The sequence below is a fragment of the Varroa destructor genome, unplaced genomic scaffold (assembly GCF_002443255.2).
Source record: "Varroa destructor unplaced genomic scaffold, Vdes_3.0 BEIS01000004.1, whole genome shotgun sequence".
NCBI classification, from domain to species: Eukaryota; Metazoa; Arthropoda; class Arachnida; order Mesostigmata; family Varroidae; genus Varroa; species Varroa destructor.
Window position 1 is genome coordinate 34,856,287 of NW_019211457.1, and position 17,233 is coordinate 34,873,519.

Genomic DNA, 17,233 nt, shown 5'->3' on the forward strand with positions numbered 1-17,233 from the left:
TGAAGTTATAATAATTATCATAATGTGAAAAGTTGATATATTTCATGTGTATTAGCTTGTAAATAATAAACACAAATATGTTACGCTTCAAATCTTGATTTGGGTACACATAGGAACTAATGGACGTCTATTGCGGTTCGTATCGTTGTTGCCATATTAGTAGTGTCTAGAAATTGGAGTTATGGAAAGCAATTGCAGATTTACGCAGGGACTCCCTGTGTTTTCAATAAGGCGCGCTTCATCAAATGACTGACCTACATCGTTTCATTGAACACTGCTTCCTAGCGGCGACTATTTATGTGGAGCGCAAAGAAAGGCAGTTTACTTCTGAATTGTGAGTTCTGATCTCTGAAGTATACGACATGCTTCTCCTGAGCAGGCAAACACATCGTAAACGTAATCTAGTGCCTATATCAGTTAAGCACACGAAGATACAAAGTCGATGAAACATCGGATACAAATACCGAATAAGGCCTTGACTGACCTTTAGCGCATTCGAGGTTGGTGTATGGGGAGCCTAGTTCTGTATTTTAGGTGTTTCGTTACCCTTACCCCAATCGACTACTAGGACTTTGCAGGAGATCTCTAGGGACAATAAATAGAGGAAGCGCAATTTTGGAGGTGTAGTTCTTTGATTCGCCATCGGTAAATGAGCAATTCAAGTGCTCCAATAACTAATCGTTCTACCTACCTATCTTGCCGCCATTAGTATCTACCAGTTGCTAAATCTATCAGTTGCTACCAGAGGCAGCAGATATGGTGATTTCTAATAATGTATTTCTTAATCCGGTTTTGAGGTGATCATTTGGCCGGAACGATTCGGTTGTAGCTTGTGGAATGCTGAGCATGGCCTGAATTGAAACTAGAGTTATTCCAGCCCGGTCCAACAACCTATACAGTGTGAAACAGTGAGCCTTCCGGAAATTGGTTCAGAAAGATTCGGTCTACTAATAAGTACATTTCACGGAAAATTATAATATCGGTTATATAGTACCCCTTTTACCAACTCTCGAGTTGGCCTGGGATATCACGTTCTTTTTATCGTGTCTTCATGGCGTTGTCCAGTAAAGCTGTCCGTAACATAAACTAATCTTTACTCAGCAAAAAATTGCAAGGATTTTGACATCAAGCCACATCAACACTATCAGAAATAACCGTTTGTCGCTTCTGTATTCATTAATATTAATATTAATCACATATCAAACTATACACGTATGGACCTCTAATGGATTTACCCTAGTGCAGTGCCTTGTACTAGGTGTGACAATACTAACTCTACTGTGGCCAGAAGTGATTGACTTCGACGATGAATTCTATTATGAAGGACGTTAAATTAACTTCATCACCGGGTTTTCTTATTGACAGTCGCAAGGCAACGCAAGGTCGGTACCCCGACGTACCTCTTCTAATGGCGGTAGGCCACGGTTAAATTTATGCATTACACTTCATTTCAACATATGTAGTTCCGAGTAGACGGATGTATTGGTATATTAACTGACGTGTCCTTCGCTTTAGCTGACGAGCAAATCTGAAAAGGGTATCTTTATTTGCGTCCTAGTTCTGCCTGCGCCAAGTGAGACAGACTAGACCGGTTACCACTTTGATGAAACTGTCTCCCTTGTAGTTCAATTATAACTAAGGCGATGTCGTAGTAAACGCAATTATATGTGGTCCTTCATTTTTGCAAGTTAGTCGGCTGGATCGATCACGAGTTGGTTTGTCCTGACCCGCACTGCTTAGAATGAAGTAGACGTGCCAATAATTTGGTCAGCCCATCTGGGCTGGCTTGGCTGTTTGCGTTGTCCCTGAATTGTTGCCTCTTCCTATACTCTTCCCAAAACTGGCTTTTCGCTGGCGGCGTCTGGTCCTCCAAACGCTTATCTTCCCAAGATCCCAAACTGGCCTGTCAACCGCGTTAATATTCTCGCGTTAGCTGTTCTTAACGATTGGATTCAGCTAACCTTCATTAAGATCAGCTTAGACTTAAGTACAAGCGCCTTGAAGCGAAGTAATGCCAATATAGACAAGTTAACAGATGTTAGGCCATAGGCAGCACCTCACTAAAAGGGGAAACAGGTTATATTACATGGGAGTAAGAACTTTCTAGATTGTTTGGTATATTAGCGGAGTGGTCCTGAACGCTTATGTTCATTAGATACCGTAATATACAATAGAAGGACAAAGATAGAGAAGTGATATATTTGATTGTGTTCTGCAACTGCTAATTTGTCCTTTTTTTCGCTGAAAAAAGGTATGTTCTGTAAGCAGCTGGTGTCGTTCATCTATGAGAAAAGTTTCACCGAAAACACTTAGTTGCAGAAAACCCATTTCAGCGAATAGCAAATCGGAGAGCCTAAAGGGAGATGGTCACAGTAAGAATATGGTTTATCTGCACCGTAACATCATTATTCGAGAGTAATAATTCTCCAACTTCCCATAATTTTTGCAGGAATAGTAGTGAAATCGTGGTGCACTAAAGATGATCTACTAAGTGAGACCAGTGAGTCCAGCAGAAACAAAGCGGAGCGGAGACACTCGACGCATTTGCTTGACCGCAAGGATTCACGTCGGGCTTTTGGATCTCTTCAACCTTTTCAGTAAAAACTGATGTGAAATCTAGGCCGGTTAACCGGTGCTGGTCATGGCTGTAGCCATAGAGCTTGACACGAAACAACTGCTTCCGACATGACGAGGGGTAAGCGTGTGAAAAAGGATTTTCGCTTGGTTGAAGGATACGGAAATGAGGGGTCATCTTGCCAGTGGTAGAGTCCAGTGATGGATGCAGCTACTTCTGTTGCCCCAGTGTCTGCCCCCCGCTGCCGCTATTTCTGTTATTATGAGAAAAGTGTAAAGTCAAGCGATGTACACTGTACCTTGCGGAAGGACTGAGCGTATTGTTACTTTTGCGGTTCACTTAACATCACGGACTGGCGACTCGGTTCGAGTTGGTCGGTTGTGTTTCAGCTTCAGCAACCGCGGCAGATGTCCGGGTTTGTACCTTGTTGTTGCGGTTCATCTTATGCACTACTGCTTTCTCTCTAAGTATTACATGCACAGTGCTCGACTATGCATGTTAGTATATAAATAAATATTACAGTCTATGTAGAGGGTCTACACGATGGTTCAGCCAAGTTTGTAGTCGTATTCCCCATGTCGTTGAACGTCTTCGTATATGTTTGTATAGGTGTGTAAGGTCCAAAATGTTGATTAAAGGTAAAAAATAAATATAAATAGATAAATGTCAGCCGAGAGCACAAGGAATACACTCAGGCGACTGAGAGGCGAAAAAAAAATTCTAGAAAACTGATACTTACTGAATTAACTTGGAGGAACACAGCATGAAAGGGATCCGATTGCTATATTCTGTAGAGGTTTCTAAATGTGAGTCAAAGAAGAAGAGATGCGTGGCTGCTTAAAGGAAGACCGCTCGCCTCAAGGGTGCGGTAAGGAGGGACTTGCCCTACGTAATTAGCGACTGACACACTTACTACTGAAGTACACCATTAGCGCGAGAGTCAGCTGTATATAAGCAGTATGCACGGAGGTCATATGAAGTCGAATTGCTACGGTTGTTGATGCCGTCGTATTCAGAGCAAAGGCTTAGAAGCTGTGCACAAAACTTGGTTAATTAGTCCCCCTTTGTCGACTACCTTTGTCTTCCTTCAGTCGCAATTGAGCGCTTCGACAGAAGACAGTGAACGAAGTTTTGTCATTAAAGTCAAAAACTTAAAAAGAGTCGATATATCTCAGGCGTTCGACCATTTGATAATAACCTGTCGAGTCACGCCCAGGAGGAGGAACGCCATACATGAAATAACCATCATTGTACTTCAACATATTTGTGAAGAAAACGTCCATAACATATACCAGGCTAGAGCTGAACGTGTTGACATCGTGGTGACGAACCATATGTAACCATTTTGAAACTAGCGATTGAAGTACCGATTTCCATTTGAAGCTTTCACTATATTGTGAGCATAGCAAATTTCGGAGCTCCCGTGCCCGCCAAAACTCATTCGATTCCTTAGTGTATTTGGCTATATATATATATACATATATACTTTTTTTTTAACAGAAATATGCGTGGCAACCAGCCAATGAATATGGAACCATTAAAAATTTTGTTAAGGGAACGGCCTCCAATGATGTTCGATCGCGCGCCAGTAACGGTAATGAAAATAGCATCGATGGAGGTTATGTATGACACATATGTAACACACGTCCTTGTGATAATGTGTTGTATTATGAGTACGTTTCTTTTTTCCTGATGACTCGCAATGTTCAGCTGGCCTTCATTGCGGTCCTTTGCTTGAAAACCTATTTGAGGCTTCACCACAGCACGGGTGCATGTGCCCTTAACGTCTAATAGCTGCTCAACAAAAAATATATAAACATATTTCTGTCAGATCAAGTTTTATGACAGAGCGAACCTAGTCAGGCTAAGCCCCTACATTATAGAGGAGCTTGCCCCGTTGCTATTCAACGCGCTATAATGTGCTATACATATCTGCGTACTTACTGAAATTGAAGCAAGGCAAGGGCGGATGAAATAAAACACCCGAGACTCCTGTTACCTCTGCATGAAGAAAATGCGATTGAGGTCGGTTGCATGAACTCACTGCACGCTGTCCAACGCGTTCAAAAGGACACGTCCTAGGGTATCTGAAAACCTGAGCTGGTAGAACTGAGCGGTGCCGTTACTTCCGGATATAGAAGATGCATCCTTTTAAAAAGAACCTTTTGGCAAGGCTCTGCTTAGCGAGCCGAGTCACCTAGCCTCCTGTTTGTCGTCGTTGCAAAGGTGAGAGGTCGAAGCATCACGTGGCTTCTCACATGGCGTCGCTGAAAGTGCATGTGCTGAATAAGACAGGCAGCTTCTATCAAAAGCCACTATTGCACTGCTCACATCCGGTGACAGCTATTCTTCGCCAGTGGTTGTCATGCTGTCGCCCTTATCGTTGCTGAGCCCTTATCGTTGCGTATGGACGGCAGACTTCTGTTGACAGGTAGGGATCTGACGTGAAATCGAGACAAGAAACGGGAAGATCTGACACGGCTTGAGGCCGGAGTGTGAGCATGCAGCTCCCACAGCATCAATAATATAATACGTCTGATGACTTAGAGATAAATCTACTCGTCTGCTCCTGTTGCTGGATTGCGTGCTGCCAATTTGATAGTAGCGTATGCTTACGGGTGGCTGGCACTTCGCCGGAAGCTTATCCCGAAGAGTGGAGTCGACGTAGACTCTGCCGCACAGTTTCCGATTGCTTCATAGCGCGGGAATGGTAAAACGTGGCAACCTGCGGTTACTGTTGCTAGCTGCAGTAACGGTAATAGTGATGACGATCGTGGTAGTGCTCAAGCAGAGCAATGGCTGTTGCTAGCTTCACTATCAATGCGAATGTCTATACAATCTCTGTTTTGGCTGCCGACAGCGCAAGGCGTGACCTCATTCATTGCGGAACGGAAGAGGAGGGAAGAAAAACACGCGGGAGTTCGTTGACCGCTTGCTTCGAGGAGTGATCAATTTTCGGGCTTCAGTACTTTGAGTGTGATGCTAAAGGCAATCAGAAGGGACGAAAAGGAACGAAATACACACAGAATGAGAAAGAACGAAAAAGGCGGTAGCTGGTCAGTTCATTTCCCAATTGAGCGGTCTGTATGTGAATGACGTTCGTTTGTTAGGTCTGAAATCTGATGCATAGCTCGATCAGAATCGAGCATTGAAGGAGTTCATCAGCGAGCACAGGACAATATAATGGCGGATTATGAGCAAAAATGAAAGTGCGACAAAGACAGTTCTAGTAAAGAATATACGGCTATGTAACTTTGCGCAAAAACAAACGCTGGTGGGCACCTTCAGTATCTTTCAGATGGCGATTCTCTTGAAGCAAAGCAGTTACTATCGGCTTTCCTTTTTAAGTACTCCGTTTAGTGGTCCAGTAGGACGCTGCCCGCAACTTGTTGAATGCAGCCGACAAATTCAGCGGACGTCAACAGACTCGAGCCACTATTCAGTGATACTTTTGAATTTTCCCGGTCTTCGAACACAGGCTGGAATGTGCTCGTGTACTCGCTGATAATACTCCATGTGGTACGTACGGGCGATAAACTCAAATAGGTAGAAAAGGCATACATTTTCCTTGAAAATTAATTCAGCTTAGTTTAGTTGAATAGTTTGTCATAGACTAAATTCGTCTCGCTGTAAAAAAAAAGCGCAAGTCACAGTTGAGTTGTTCGATTACATTGAAACCTGGCAAAAGTACGGGCCCAGTGCGCTAACCTACAGGTCAAAATTATTTGCGACTTTAGCTGGCAAATTAATGAACTTGTCATAAATAAGTTGAATGACTTTAAAAAAAAGCGCATCAAAAAAACGATCTGTTTTTTTGATGAGCACAACATCATATTTATATCTAGGCAAATGCAAAATAGGTAAATATCAAGGCTTAATATATTTTGTGTTTATAGAAGATCTTTATCGTTGATTGGCATCTAGTATCGTATAATGAATACTGATTTCCCCATATAGAAATAGGTCAACACAAAATCCTGTCAATCCTTTTTCTGAGAAGAGCAATGGCTCAAGGGTACGTCTTAATCCTCTGCCCACTTTAGGAGGGTATTTATCGAAAGCCTGCTAAGGCCTCAAATTGTATCAATACCAAGGTCGAAATCTGAAACACTAGAACTGAGTTAGGTCGAGTTTAAACGAGACAGATATGGGCTACTAAATAGGAAAATAAATATCGCGGAAATCTGCAAGCACGTTCATATATTCATGAGAAGTTAAGTTGACGCTGCTCGGGCTATAGAGTTAGTTCGTCTCGTATGAACTTCTCCTGATAAATTGTACGCGATGATATAGTTAAACCATTGCTTTTATTGGCATGCAGGTGAACATAGTTGAATAACTATTTTCTTCAACGTTACCAAGCATAAGCGAGGGCTCAAAATCGAGAGTTCACAGGTAGTAACCTTTGCAACCATGGGCGACCCAAACCTAGGTGAAATAATGTGATTATATGGTCTGTTCAATATCATCTGAATTATGCAGATCTTTCGGATGTTCTAAATTGTCTGTTAAAAATAACTTCCTAGAGTACACTAAAGTTCCTATCTATTTGCATTACAGTAACATCGATTACAAACGACCTTTGAATAAACAAAATACTAAAGGCAAACTTCAAGCGAGAGAGTTATAATAAACATGAATACAGGTTCCTATAAATGTCGAATACACGCCTAGTTCTAGCATAATACAGTCAGAGAGAGATTAAGTTCAGCAGATTTCAACGCCCCCATTTCCGATTATATACGTTATAATATAAACATAATTGAAGATCTCGGAATTAAGCACGCGATCGCTTCGAGCTACAAAGTGGTCCATGCACAGTTCTGCCATGTCCAGACACTCAATCTCCTAGTAGATGCTATCCACATTTGGATGGCTTTTACCAAAGAGCCGTTGACACATCAATAGCACAGATAGCGTACTCATATAAAATTATGGTAACCTACCATTATCGTCTCCTGACGCAGCAAACTAATAAAAATAATAACCTTAACATCTATCGATGTGCTGCACCGCAGTATAACGACTACCTCGAATTAATATATTTCAGTGGCACATGTAATCTTCAATTATATAATCAGCTTCGCAGAAGAACGCGTCCTACCCAAGAGCTTTAGACGTCTATTTCATACGTAGGATTTGTATTTTTCGCACAGAGGTGCAATTACGCAAGTAACAGCCTTAAAGAAATACATTTCACAAGCGTAAAAACAAAGCAAATCAAAAAACCAGATTACTATTGAACCTAATTGAGACGGAGCGCGCACTCATCTAATTACGAACATTAGTAAAATAAATGTGATTAATTTGAGGTATATTAAAGACAGGCTAAGTTCTGTCGTCCTGCATTGTTTCGGGAATGTCCTAACACGCGTACCTCGAAAACAGCAATCGCGCCCTCGCCACAGAACCAGACATCTTAGACGTTGAATCTTTGCATATATGCACGTATGTGTAGCATGGGTCGTTAGGATAAGTAAATAGCGTGACGTAATTTTCCTTTTAGCTCTGGAGGGCCTTTGCCACAAAAAAACGACTATGCTCGAGCTTCCTGTTCCGCAACGGTGCGGATCTTTCGTCTATCTGCTCTCGATCAGACGGAATAGATGCAGAGACCGACATCGGAATGGAACAAAAGCAAACAGAGTAGCACATCCATCTAACGAAAAAGTTCAATAAACGTTTTCAAGACACCGCAGCTTTGCAACACGCCCAAACGCGCACATAATCGTCGTCTGCGGCATCGATATTACCGTTCGCGCCGCTGTTGTTTGAACAGCACTGCCAGAACGAAAAGACAATCTGCGGTCCTTTGTTTCTATGCGTTCTATATACTATATTATGTTTGACGTGGCCGCACTCGACACTGTCATCGTAGATCTCCCCGATTTATTATCTTCTCCCACTGCAAAACGTATATTATGCCGGACAACCTGGCGGAGAAACGGATCTGTATCGAGAGACAAACTCAGTCGGACAGACATTTTCACCGAGACTGTAGACTGCTGTTTGAAAATCGCCGGATGGGTCGAAATTTGCTCGAAGCTGGTGGTATGATCGCTCTAGGCACGGTTGTCAACTCAGGTTTAGCTACCTTATAAACTGCGGTATCCTGCTTTATTCGGATCCGTTAATCCGTTTGGCTCGTTCCGGATCGCTTCGGCTGTGTCGGCGATGTTTCTCAACATAAGTCAATTGCAGCATCGGCGGTAGGGCTTCTTTTTATTTCCCAGAGCACAACAAGATGGCGGCGTTAGTCGCGAAGACGAGGAAGGAGGGACTAAAATCGTTGCGAGAAAGAAAAACGAAGGAACTGGCGGGGCGAGGGGCTTAAGGGGCTGGACGTGTGATTGTTTTGAACATTACAAGCTAGAATTGCGTTATAAAGCTATGCGGGCTCGTTCCGTTTAATACGACACTCCAACACACGTAAGCTCGGGGCAGCTCCCGACGCCACTAGATATTCCCGCTCTACAGCTGCCATTGCTTTTACACCCAAATACTAATGCCTTTGCCAACAGAAATGTCGGCAGCAGAATCTTATCATTTTCCGTTTTCTTTACTTTTTTTTTCGCCCATCATTTTTGCTTGTTCATGCTTGTAGCGAACAGCTTAATCCATGTGTTTGCGTGTGTGCATGTCCAAGTATGAAAATGAGCTCTCGCACATGCTCGGCGAACGGGTCGGAGCAGTTGTCTTTCGTCGTATCTGTAAGCGGTAACTTTCAGCAGGCCTCATTACGGGTGATTTAGCAGTTCTAGCGGCCTTGAGTTTTTTAATCTTGTCCTGTCTCTTTGCACAATGCTACTGCAGCAAAATAAAACGTATTACATACTGAACTACATATATACATGTATACTCTATAAAGGGTTGATCAACAAAGCACTGGTCTAATATTTCATCTTTCAGTCTAAATCGTAACTGGAAAATAACTCCTTTTTAGTTTTTCCCTGAAATGATCAAACGCAATGTACCGGCGAGACAATGTATCTTTAAACGATCATGATACTCCGTAGTAAGTCTAGTTCTCTCTGGCCAATAGCATTTCCACAATTCTTATCTCATGGTCACTTAAACATCATATTATTTGTATTACTCTACACAGTGTACACCTTGGACAAATGTATCCTGCATTTTGTCTCGTCCGGATTTCGTTAGTAGAACTGCTGCCCTCAAAAAAGATGTCACCCTTTCCTGATACGTAGAAACATGGCTTTTTTCATTTGAACTTTTAACCGATTTTTAAATTTTCTTCCTCCCTGCCCACTCGCCTTTCTTTTTATTTAACACCTTATATTTCGCCTTTATCGTCGGCCGTCTGTTGGATGTCAGCGTTCGATTTTAAAATGGTCGCCCACCGGTAATTGCCACGAATGTCGTCCTAGCAGAACCTCACCATCGTAATTCCACACCTACCCCTTGGCGCCGCTAGAAGGTTCTTATTCGAAGCAAACGAATTCACCCTGAAGTCACTGTTCCTCCGTCTACTGTCTTGTGACGACCAAGTCAGCCTGTTGAATGGTATTCTCTCAAATATCGGTAAATGGCAGTGCCAGAGAAATGCAAGGAAGCAATCCTTGCTGGCCCGTTCACTTGCTTGCCCGCTGGCGTGTTCGCCGTCGTCGTAGCTGGTCCGTTCGTTACAGAGAGCTCGTCTGTTAACTGGGTGGTAACTATGAACTTCGAGAAACCGGAAATCGATGGGAACGATGGCCAGCTTCTCTCTCACTTGCCTAATGTCATTTCAAGATCACTACGACAGCTATATATGGCTATATGGCTCGAAAACTCCAACGCAGCAGACCTCAAGGACGCTTTAGTGTGCGGCTCGAAGTTTACTACAAAGTTTTAAGGAGACTTTCGGAGCCCCAGGAGCCTGCGACAACTGCTAAAACGTACAACCACGTTGCTTGGCCCTTGATAATGGCTTTAGCCAGTGGCGGGTGGCGGATGGCCGATTCATCAGTCGAAGGCCGAAGCCGAGCTTGGGCAAATGACGTGCCTGTGCTTGGCGTGGGATATTTAGTGACTTCCAACTTCAGGTGAATACGGAAAAAAAATTGATGAAATTATTCAATGAGGTAGCGATCAGACCGGTAAAGTAGAGGCGTGCGTTAGGGAAACGAAGCTATAGCAGAATGAAGATCGTTCGCAGTTTGAAAAGTAAAACTGGCGGAGCATAGGCAAGTTTTCGAACATCAATATACGAAGGACCGATGAAGACGTTGGGTGGGAAGAGGCACAGGATTTTCGTTCCAGAGCACGGGTAACGGTAATATGGGCACACGTAGCAGTGAATGGCACAGTCACGAAACAAGGGGAATCACTTTGTGTCGTCTAATAGCTATGAATAGCGAAAATACTCTTGTAATTCTTCGTATGGCGTGTTTTTTTGTTAAGTTGTATTTTCATACTGAAGTAGGAGCCGACGAAGGTCCTATAAGTATGCGAATTATTACGCATGGTCGATAAGGTGTGTATATCTCAAAATCGTGGCACGTCAACCCTGAACAAAAGCTTAAGTAAGAATTGCCCTGCCAGCTACAACACTAGCAACCGTCAAGACGCCTCGTTCGTTCGAAACGGACGCGTGTACTCAGTGTTTATGTGAATTACATACATATGATACACACAAGTGGTCTGCCCACCGATTTATTCTATATTTTAGCTTTTTTTTTTTTTTTTTAAAACAATATTTATTTTTTGGATGTCTCAGTTTTTATCTGCGCTCTTTATTATTCTTTTCATTGACTAATGTTTATGCTGTAGTTTTGGACCGGAATTATATTGATCGACACTGAATAATTTTGTTGTATAACTCTTTGGTATTTGTATATTTTTTAAGACAAGACTAAACCTTGGACAAAATCATCCTTTTTCAGATTACGCCGAATGTCATGGATATATAACTATAACGGAAAGTTCACCCGATGTTGTTGCAATAGCAAAACAATTCCACTCACCAGTATTGCTACACTGGAATCTGTCGACGTATAGCGCGCGCTTCCGTGAAAATTAATTGTTTATTCAAAGGCCAACAAATATTCCAGGAGAAATATCACCTGTACAGTTGTAAATATGATAACAGATAAGCATCTAGTATAGAGGCAAAAATATACCTACTATATGGGCTAAGGAATAGTTTAGCAACAAAAGACTCGTTAGGACGTAGAGTGAGCAAGCAAAGATGCCCGTAACAGAATTTCTGGTTTGTTGAGGAAGGTTAGATAAGTGGCTGGTGACGATTAGGCGCAGCTCAGACGCATGCGTTAGGTGTTTAAGTTAGATTATCGTTCTGGGCAGAACAACGGAGAAAGGGATAAATACGTCGTACACTCAGGCTGTTTATGTAGAAATATAGTACGTTCGTAAAGTATGTTACAACCAAAATCAGCGGCGGTTCACGCATGATGAAATATAGAGCTGATCCATATGGGCATACAACCAGATTATCCTGTTGAAAAAAGAAATGACTGATACTCTATTACCCAGCAAACATGGTCCAATTTACCTCTTCAGGTGTGTCCTATTAAGTTTTCACAAGATCCATTCAATGATGTTTTCTTTTTTAGCTCTTTCAACTTGGCCGTGGGTAGGGGCTTGTTTTGTTACGACACCCTGTGATGCTCACATCATTTGCACACGTTACAACTGGCAATAGTTTTCTGTCCAGCCTCAAGAGTATTCACCTCAGTTCGGCCACTTCCAGGCCAATTATAGTAATGAAGGCTCACCAATCCACTTCTGTACCCCAAATGGACTATTTTCAGTAGACATAATTGGCGAGTAAGTCCTTGCTCCGCTCTTCCTACTCCTCTATTCAGCCTTTGTTCATCTGGTGGCATTATGCTACTTCCATTGTTTGTCTTAAGCTGCCCGTTCTTCGACGGCGCCCTACGTCCCCTAAAAAAACCTCTATTCTAGCAACTTACTGTTCAAGACTGTGAATGCTTTCTCTGAAATGCACGTTTCTCTCTCCCACACCCCCTAATTCAAAACCTGGTCTTACTTGCTCGTTGGAACAGCCTAAACCTCTTATACGACTCCTACCAGTAAAGAACTACGCAACGGCATTGACTAGTAGCTAAATCGTTGCGTCGGATTTGGCATAGTGCCAACGTTTCGCTTGAAATAGAAACACTGTTGCAACTGACGGCTTAGCGGCTGACGCCAGCTGCTCTAAGGATAGGCAGCAATAGCAGTCAGTGGCAGCGCTAGCTTCAGTGGCTTTCAGCAATTATTGTCCATTCTCATTAGGAGTGGGTTAGGCGCGGCTGGCTGCACAACAGCGTTATCAGAAATAGCTCGGGAAATCGGGCAAGAAGAATGAGAGTTGAAGGGGTCGTTGAGAGCGTGAATGATGAGAGATTCAGTCCGTTGCAAAAAATAGCTGGAGTAGAGCGGGTAACGTAGCCATACATGCTTTGTGTTGGGTTTGGTGATATTAAGCAGCTAAAACCCGCAGAAGAGTGCGCCTTGAAATCAGAACTGAAGACTATGATTTCGATGGTAAGTAAAACCAAGCTGGAAAGTCCCGATCGATCAAGCCAAAATGAAAGTCTGTGGGTAGCAAAACGATCGTAATCGACTTCCAAGATGAAAGGACAAAAAAATAGTAGTGAAATGTCTAGCAACATTTGACTTCTCCTATGTAAGACATGCATAGAATTTACAGTACTGACTAATACAGGGCGTTTGTGGACGGTTGTCACCTTAAACGTCATTCATTTGATGACCATGAGAGGTTTCCGAAAGTGATGCCTGTTGGCATGTATTGGCCTGGGAGCGATAAGTACGCTATGCCATTTGCCTGTATCTATCTCTGGGTCTGCAGTATCTTACGACGCATATCGCAAGAACCAGCGTTATCAAAGACTTTGCGGCATCTACTTCAAAGAAAATCTCTACGGAGAGTCTGCTTGTTGGATGGAGATAGTTCTTTCTTATCTCTGCACACCCGGCATCTGGCTTGTCTATCAAAAGCTGGTGGGGTAAGTTTGTGAGAGTCCGACGTAGTCCTGCCGTCTCGGTCGTCACCAGCTCTCCGCGTGAAAGCCTATCGCTTTAGTTCGCTTATGTTTGCGATTTGCACGGCCTATCTACGTGGCTGTGACAGCGACGAGAAGCTGCGTCTACTGAGCACTGGCAACAGTTTTGTCGAATAAGTCCCATAAGTTTTCCTAGCAGACTACTGAAGCCCTGGCCGTCCAAGGGACATATTTATCCTTTCCGTTAGTCACGTTCTGATGGAGAAGCTCGATCGAAGTGGTATAAATTGTTGGATCCGTTTATTTGTTCGAAGTCGACTACCAAAAATTCCCCTTTGGTCGCAAAGGATTAGCACAACACAGCGTTTGCTTCAACGAACTTCGGCTGCTTTATAAAGAAAGCAATTAATAAGCATAAATAGACATACACACATATATATATATATCAGCTAGGACTTCGTAGTGATTTCGTACGGTGGTAGATGTACCCATCTCGGCCAAGGGCTTTGTTGTCTTACTGTGATATCTACTCTTACTTCAGCTAGGAAACGGTTAATCTGAGGTGCTTCAAATAGGCGGGTGTATTTGTCTATTACAATCGACATAGACGTGCCTTTAGAACTGCAAACCCATATTACGTTTCTTCGAAAGTTGGTTAGATATGGATTTCCAGCTAGTGTAGTTGATTGCCGGTGCTTGTCCTACGTTATTATTCTAATCAACTCTTCCGCGGTTGCCTGCAATAAAAGATTAAGAGCGGATATAAATCATGCAATCTGTGTACTGTTCTATGTACATATCATTATAATTCTGATTCAATGTTTTGGTACGGGCTTGTTTGCTGTGGGGATTATGTGAACCGTCGACGAAGGAAACCGAACCTTGTTGCTGTAAAGGTCCACAAATACGTTACGCCTATGATCAAGGCTCTGCGCCTAATGACATCGACACCCATCCAGAGTTGAAATACTTCATCAAAAATAAATCCGGCAACACGATTTTGCCTTTTGCTAAATGGATAAAGTTTGCTCTAAGAAAAATAATAACGTACTGCGTGTGTTTATTTATCGGAGCTTTTATTGCTGTGTGTCTCAGTACTTGACTCTGCTTAATTTAAAAAAAAAAACCATATATATATATATCTTGCGCGTTTGTATATAGGGTTCGAGACCAGAGACCCATCATCCGATTCTTGCCCTTGTGGCGAAGGTTTTTGCTCTTGTTTTAAATATCCAATGCTGTATGCAGTAACGGTAGCAGGCTTATTTATTGGCCAACGTTCATAGACCTTTGCCCTATTCGGTGTATATAAAGTGCATGGTGTGTTAACTTTTTTACGTCCAGTTGTTCCCTCTTGTTCCCGTAGTGCCACACGTGTATGCAATTTATTCGCAAAACTTTCCCGCCCCCGCGAATTGCTGTTCGGTCACTGCACTACCTCTACAGACATTGTACGGCTCAAACGCCTCTAAGGCATGCAGCCATCATTTTTTCTCAAGGCGTCATCCATCTTAGTTCTTCGTGATACTGCTACCCAGCACAGCTCCAGGACGTAAATTAAAACGCTTCCACATCGTCCCGTCATACCTTATCATCGGCCAGCCTTGCATCAGTCATTGCGCCTTTTAGATCCACACCACGCGCCCGAGGCACATTCACATTGTGATTGCTTGTTTTCTCCCAGCTTTTTTTAGCCACTGTTGGATGCGGCGCCGATCTCGTCTCTGCCTACCTTGACGCGCCTGATATGAAGCTCCCTTTTGTTCCCTACTCCGTATGTTACCTGTTGATCCGCCTACCTGGCTACGATGCCCACTGTGTCTAAAGCACATTTGCTTCTCCTACTCTCAGGTAGTTATCTTTTTTATTCCTTTTTTTCTATTCGTCAAAGTGGAAGAAGTGCGTGTGGTAAAAACGTAGCCGAAACCCAACGGCAGCGATTGGCGGAGTATCAACGGATTTTCAGTTGAATAGAATTTACAGCGTTTTCACTGTCCACTACCTCTCATGCCACGATAGAAGCAGGTCAACGCGTCGAAACTCTTCCAGCACTTCGTTCGACATCCGGCTTCCGTTGCCGTGTGACGTTTTCCGTACTTGTTGTCTATCTTCTCCTGTAGCGGTCACTACCACTTCACTTATCTAAGCACATGCGTGACTATCTTCTTCTCTCATGACGGTTTGTTCACCAATTCAGCCCTGCAGAGCCGTGCCGCACACCAACTTCCATTGCCTTCTTTCTATTCGCTTACCCTAATAGAACCCGAATCGTCGTGCTCGACCCTCGATATCGTGGAGCGACGCCATGTGATGGGGCAGCCGAAGGAAGGGAGCTTGCATGCAGCCTATTTTGTGCGTCCGTCTATTGGTCTTTTGGTCTGCTCCGGTTCCATTCGTGCGCACAATGTTATCTCGACTTCCTGTGGAGAAAATATCCGTGCCGTTGGAAAAGGTAGCCATGCGGCAGACCGACCATTTCCGCAGCATACCCTGGATAGACCTATAATGGGCGCCTGTCTCTCTGCCTGCTTCTTCCCAGGTAGAAAAATCCCAGCCTTATCTAAATGACGATGCCATTCGCCAATTCGTGTGCTTCTGTCCATGGGTACATCTATCCATATGTGTGACCACATGAACGTGCACACGGTAGCCAGCGGTATATCTTCGCCCCTATTTCCGCTGTTTCGTTGTCTCGATTGGATGTTGCTACAGCAGCGCTTTTTTTTTTATTTCCGGGCAAGTAGCTTGCAGGTGTCCTGTTCTGTTCTATCGTCTAATGCTTTCAGCTGTGGCATAACAAGGCATTGCGCTCTTCAACAATATGGCTCTAGCGCGCTATGCGGCCACAACACTGCATACGTCTTAAGAAAAGGCATAATCATATATGCAACGGGTAGGGGTTGTTGTTGCTTCGAATCCTGCCAGCGACACATTCTGCACAACTTCTGTGAATAAGGAAAGTCATAATCACATATACTGCATGCGAAATCACGAATGTAATCGGGATTATATCTTACGGTGTTGACACGCATTGTAGTAAAAATAATCAGAACGTGGCAGTTGCATACTATACGTATAACCATGTAAATATGTATACCGTCGGCGAAAATTGTTGTATCAACAATGCTAAACAGTGAGTGTTACATAAGCGTATCCACTTTCATTAAACGAACCCAAACAGACTCCCAAAACAAGATCAACGACGAACCAACAGACTGGGTGTGACACCTTGCGATTTTCTCTAAGACGCGCTTTGGCTGGCACTTTACCTACCCGGTTAATCTTCAGATTTGAACGGAAAGGGTCTGGCAGTCTGCAAGTACCATAGGGCTTGGGGTTATGTGCAATGGTAACAACAAATGTGCCAAGTCGTTTGGGCAGAACCTTAGATGAAATAGGGAGGTGGGACCGAAGTTAGCGCTAGGGGAGGGACCTGCCTTGTGTAACCAAGCCCTCTCGTCAAGGATCAAAAAGGAAAATTACCATCCTCAAAGCCGACATGTTGGCCCTCCATAGCCGTTCAATAGGGCTAGAATAGCTCTGCAAACCTGCGGAGATGTTTGATTTGATTTATATTGATGACGATGGTAGCTGTAAGAAATGCTTAGAACTAAGTGGCAACTTATCTCAAAATAAAGTACGTCCATGTATCGCTGTCCCTAATCGTGTA

General features: G+C 43.3%; 2 protein-coding genes across 5 annotated transcripts in view; one reads left to right on the forward strand and one right to left on the reverse strand.

Annotated features, from left to right (window-relative positions):
- LOC111249875 (uncharacterized) overlaps positions 1-17,233 on the forward strand; it is a 59,311-nt gene that overhangs the window by 15,387 nt on the left and 26,691 nt on the right. Inside the window, exon 1 of one of the 2 annotated variants that reach the window (XM_022804319.2) lies at positions 5,695-6,094. The exons of the other annotated variant lie outside the window; for it this stretch is intronic. Within the exon in view, the coding sequence (XP_022660054.1) occupies positions 6,090-6,094 (5 nt within the window). The 5' untranslated portion in view covers positions 5,695-6,089. Of the gene's footprint in view, positions 1-5,694; positions 6,095-17,233 lie in introns of those variants that run through there. 2 annotated transcript variants of the gene reach the window in all.
- Positions 6,901-17,233, reverse strand: part of LOC147756121 (uncharacterized) — a 56,559-nt gene continuing 46,226 nt past the window's right edge. For all 3 annotated transcript variants that reach the window (XR_015326091.1, XR_015326090.1, XR_015326092.1), the window contains one exon: positions 6,901-14,300. The gene's annotated coding sequence lies outside the window, so the exon portion shown is untranslated. The remainder of the gene's footprint in view (positions 14,301-17,233) is intronic.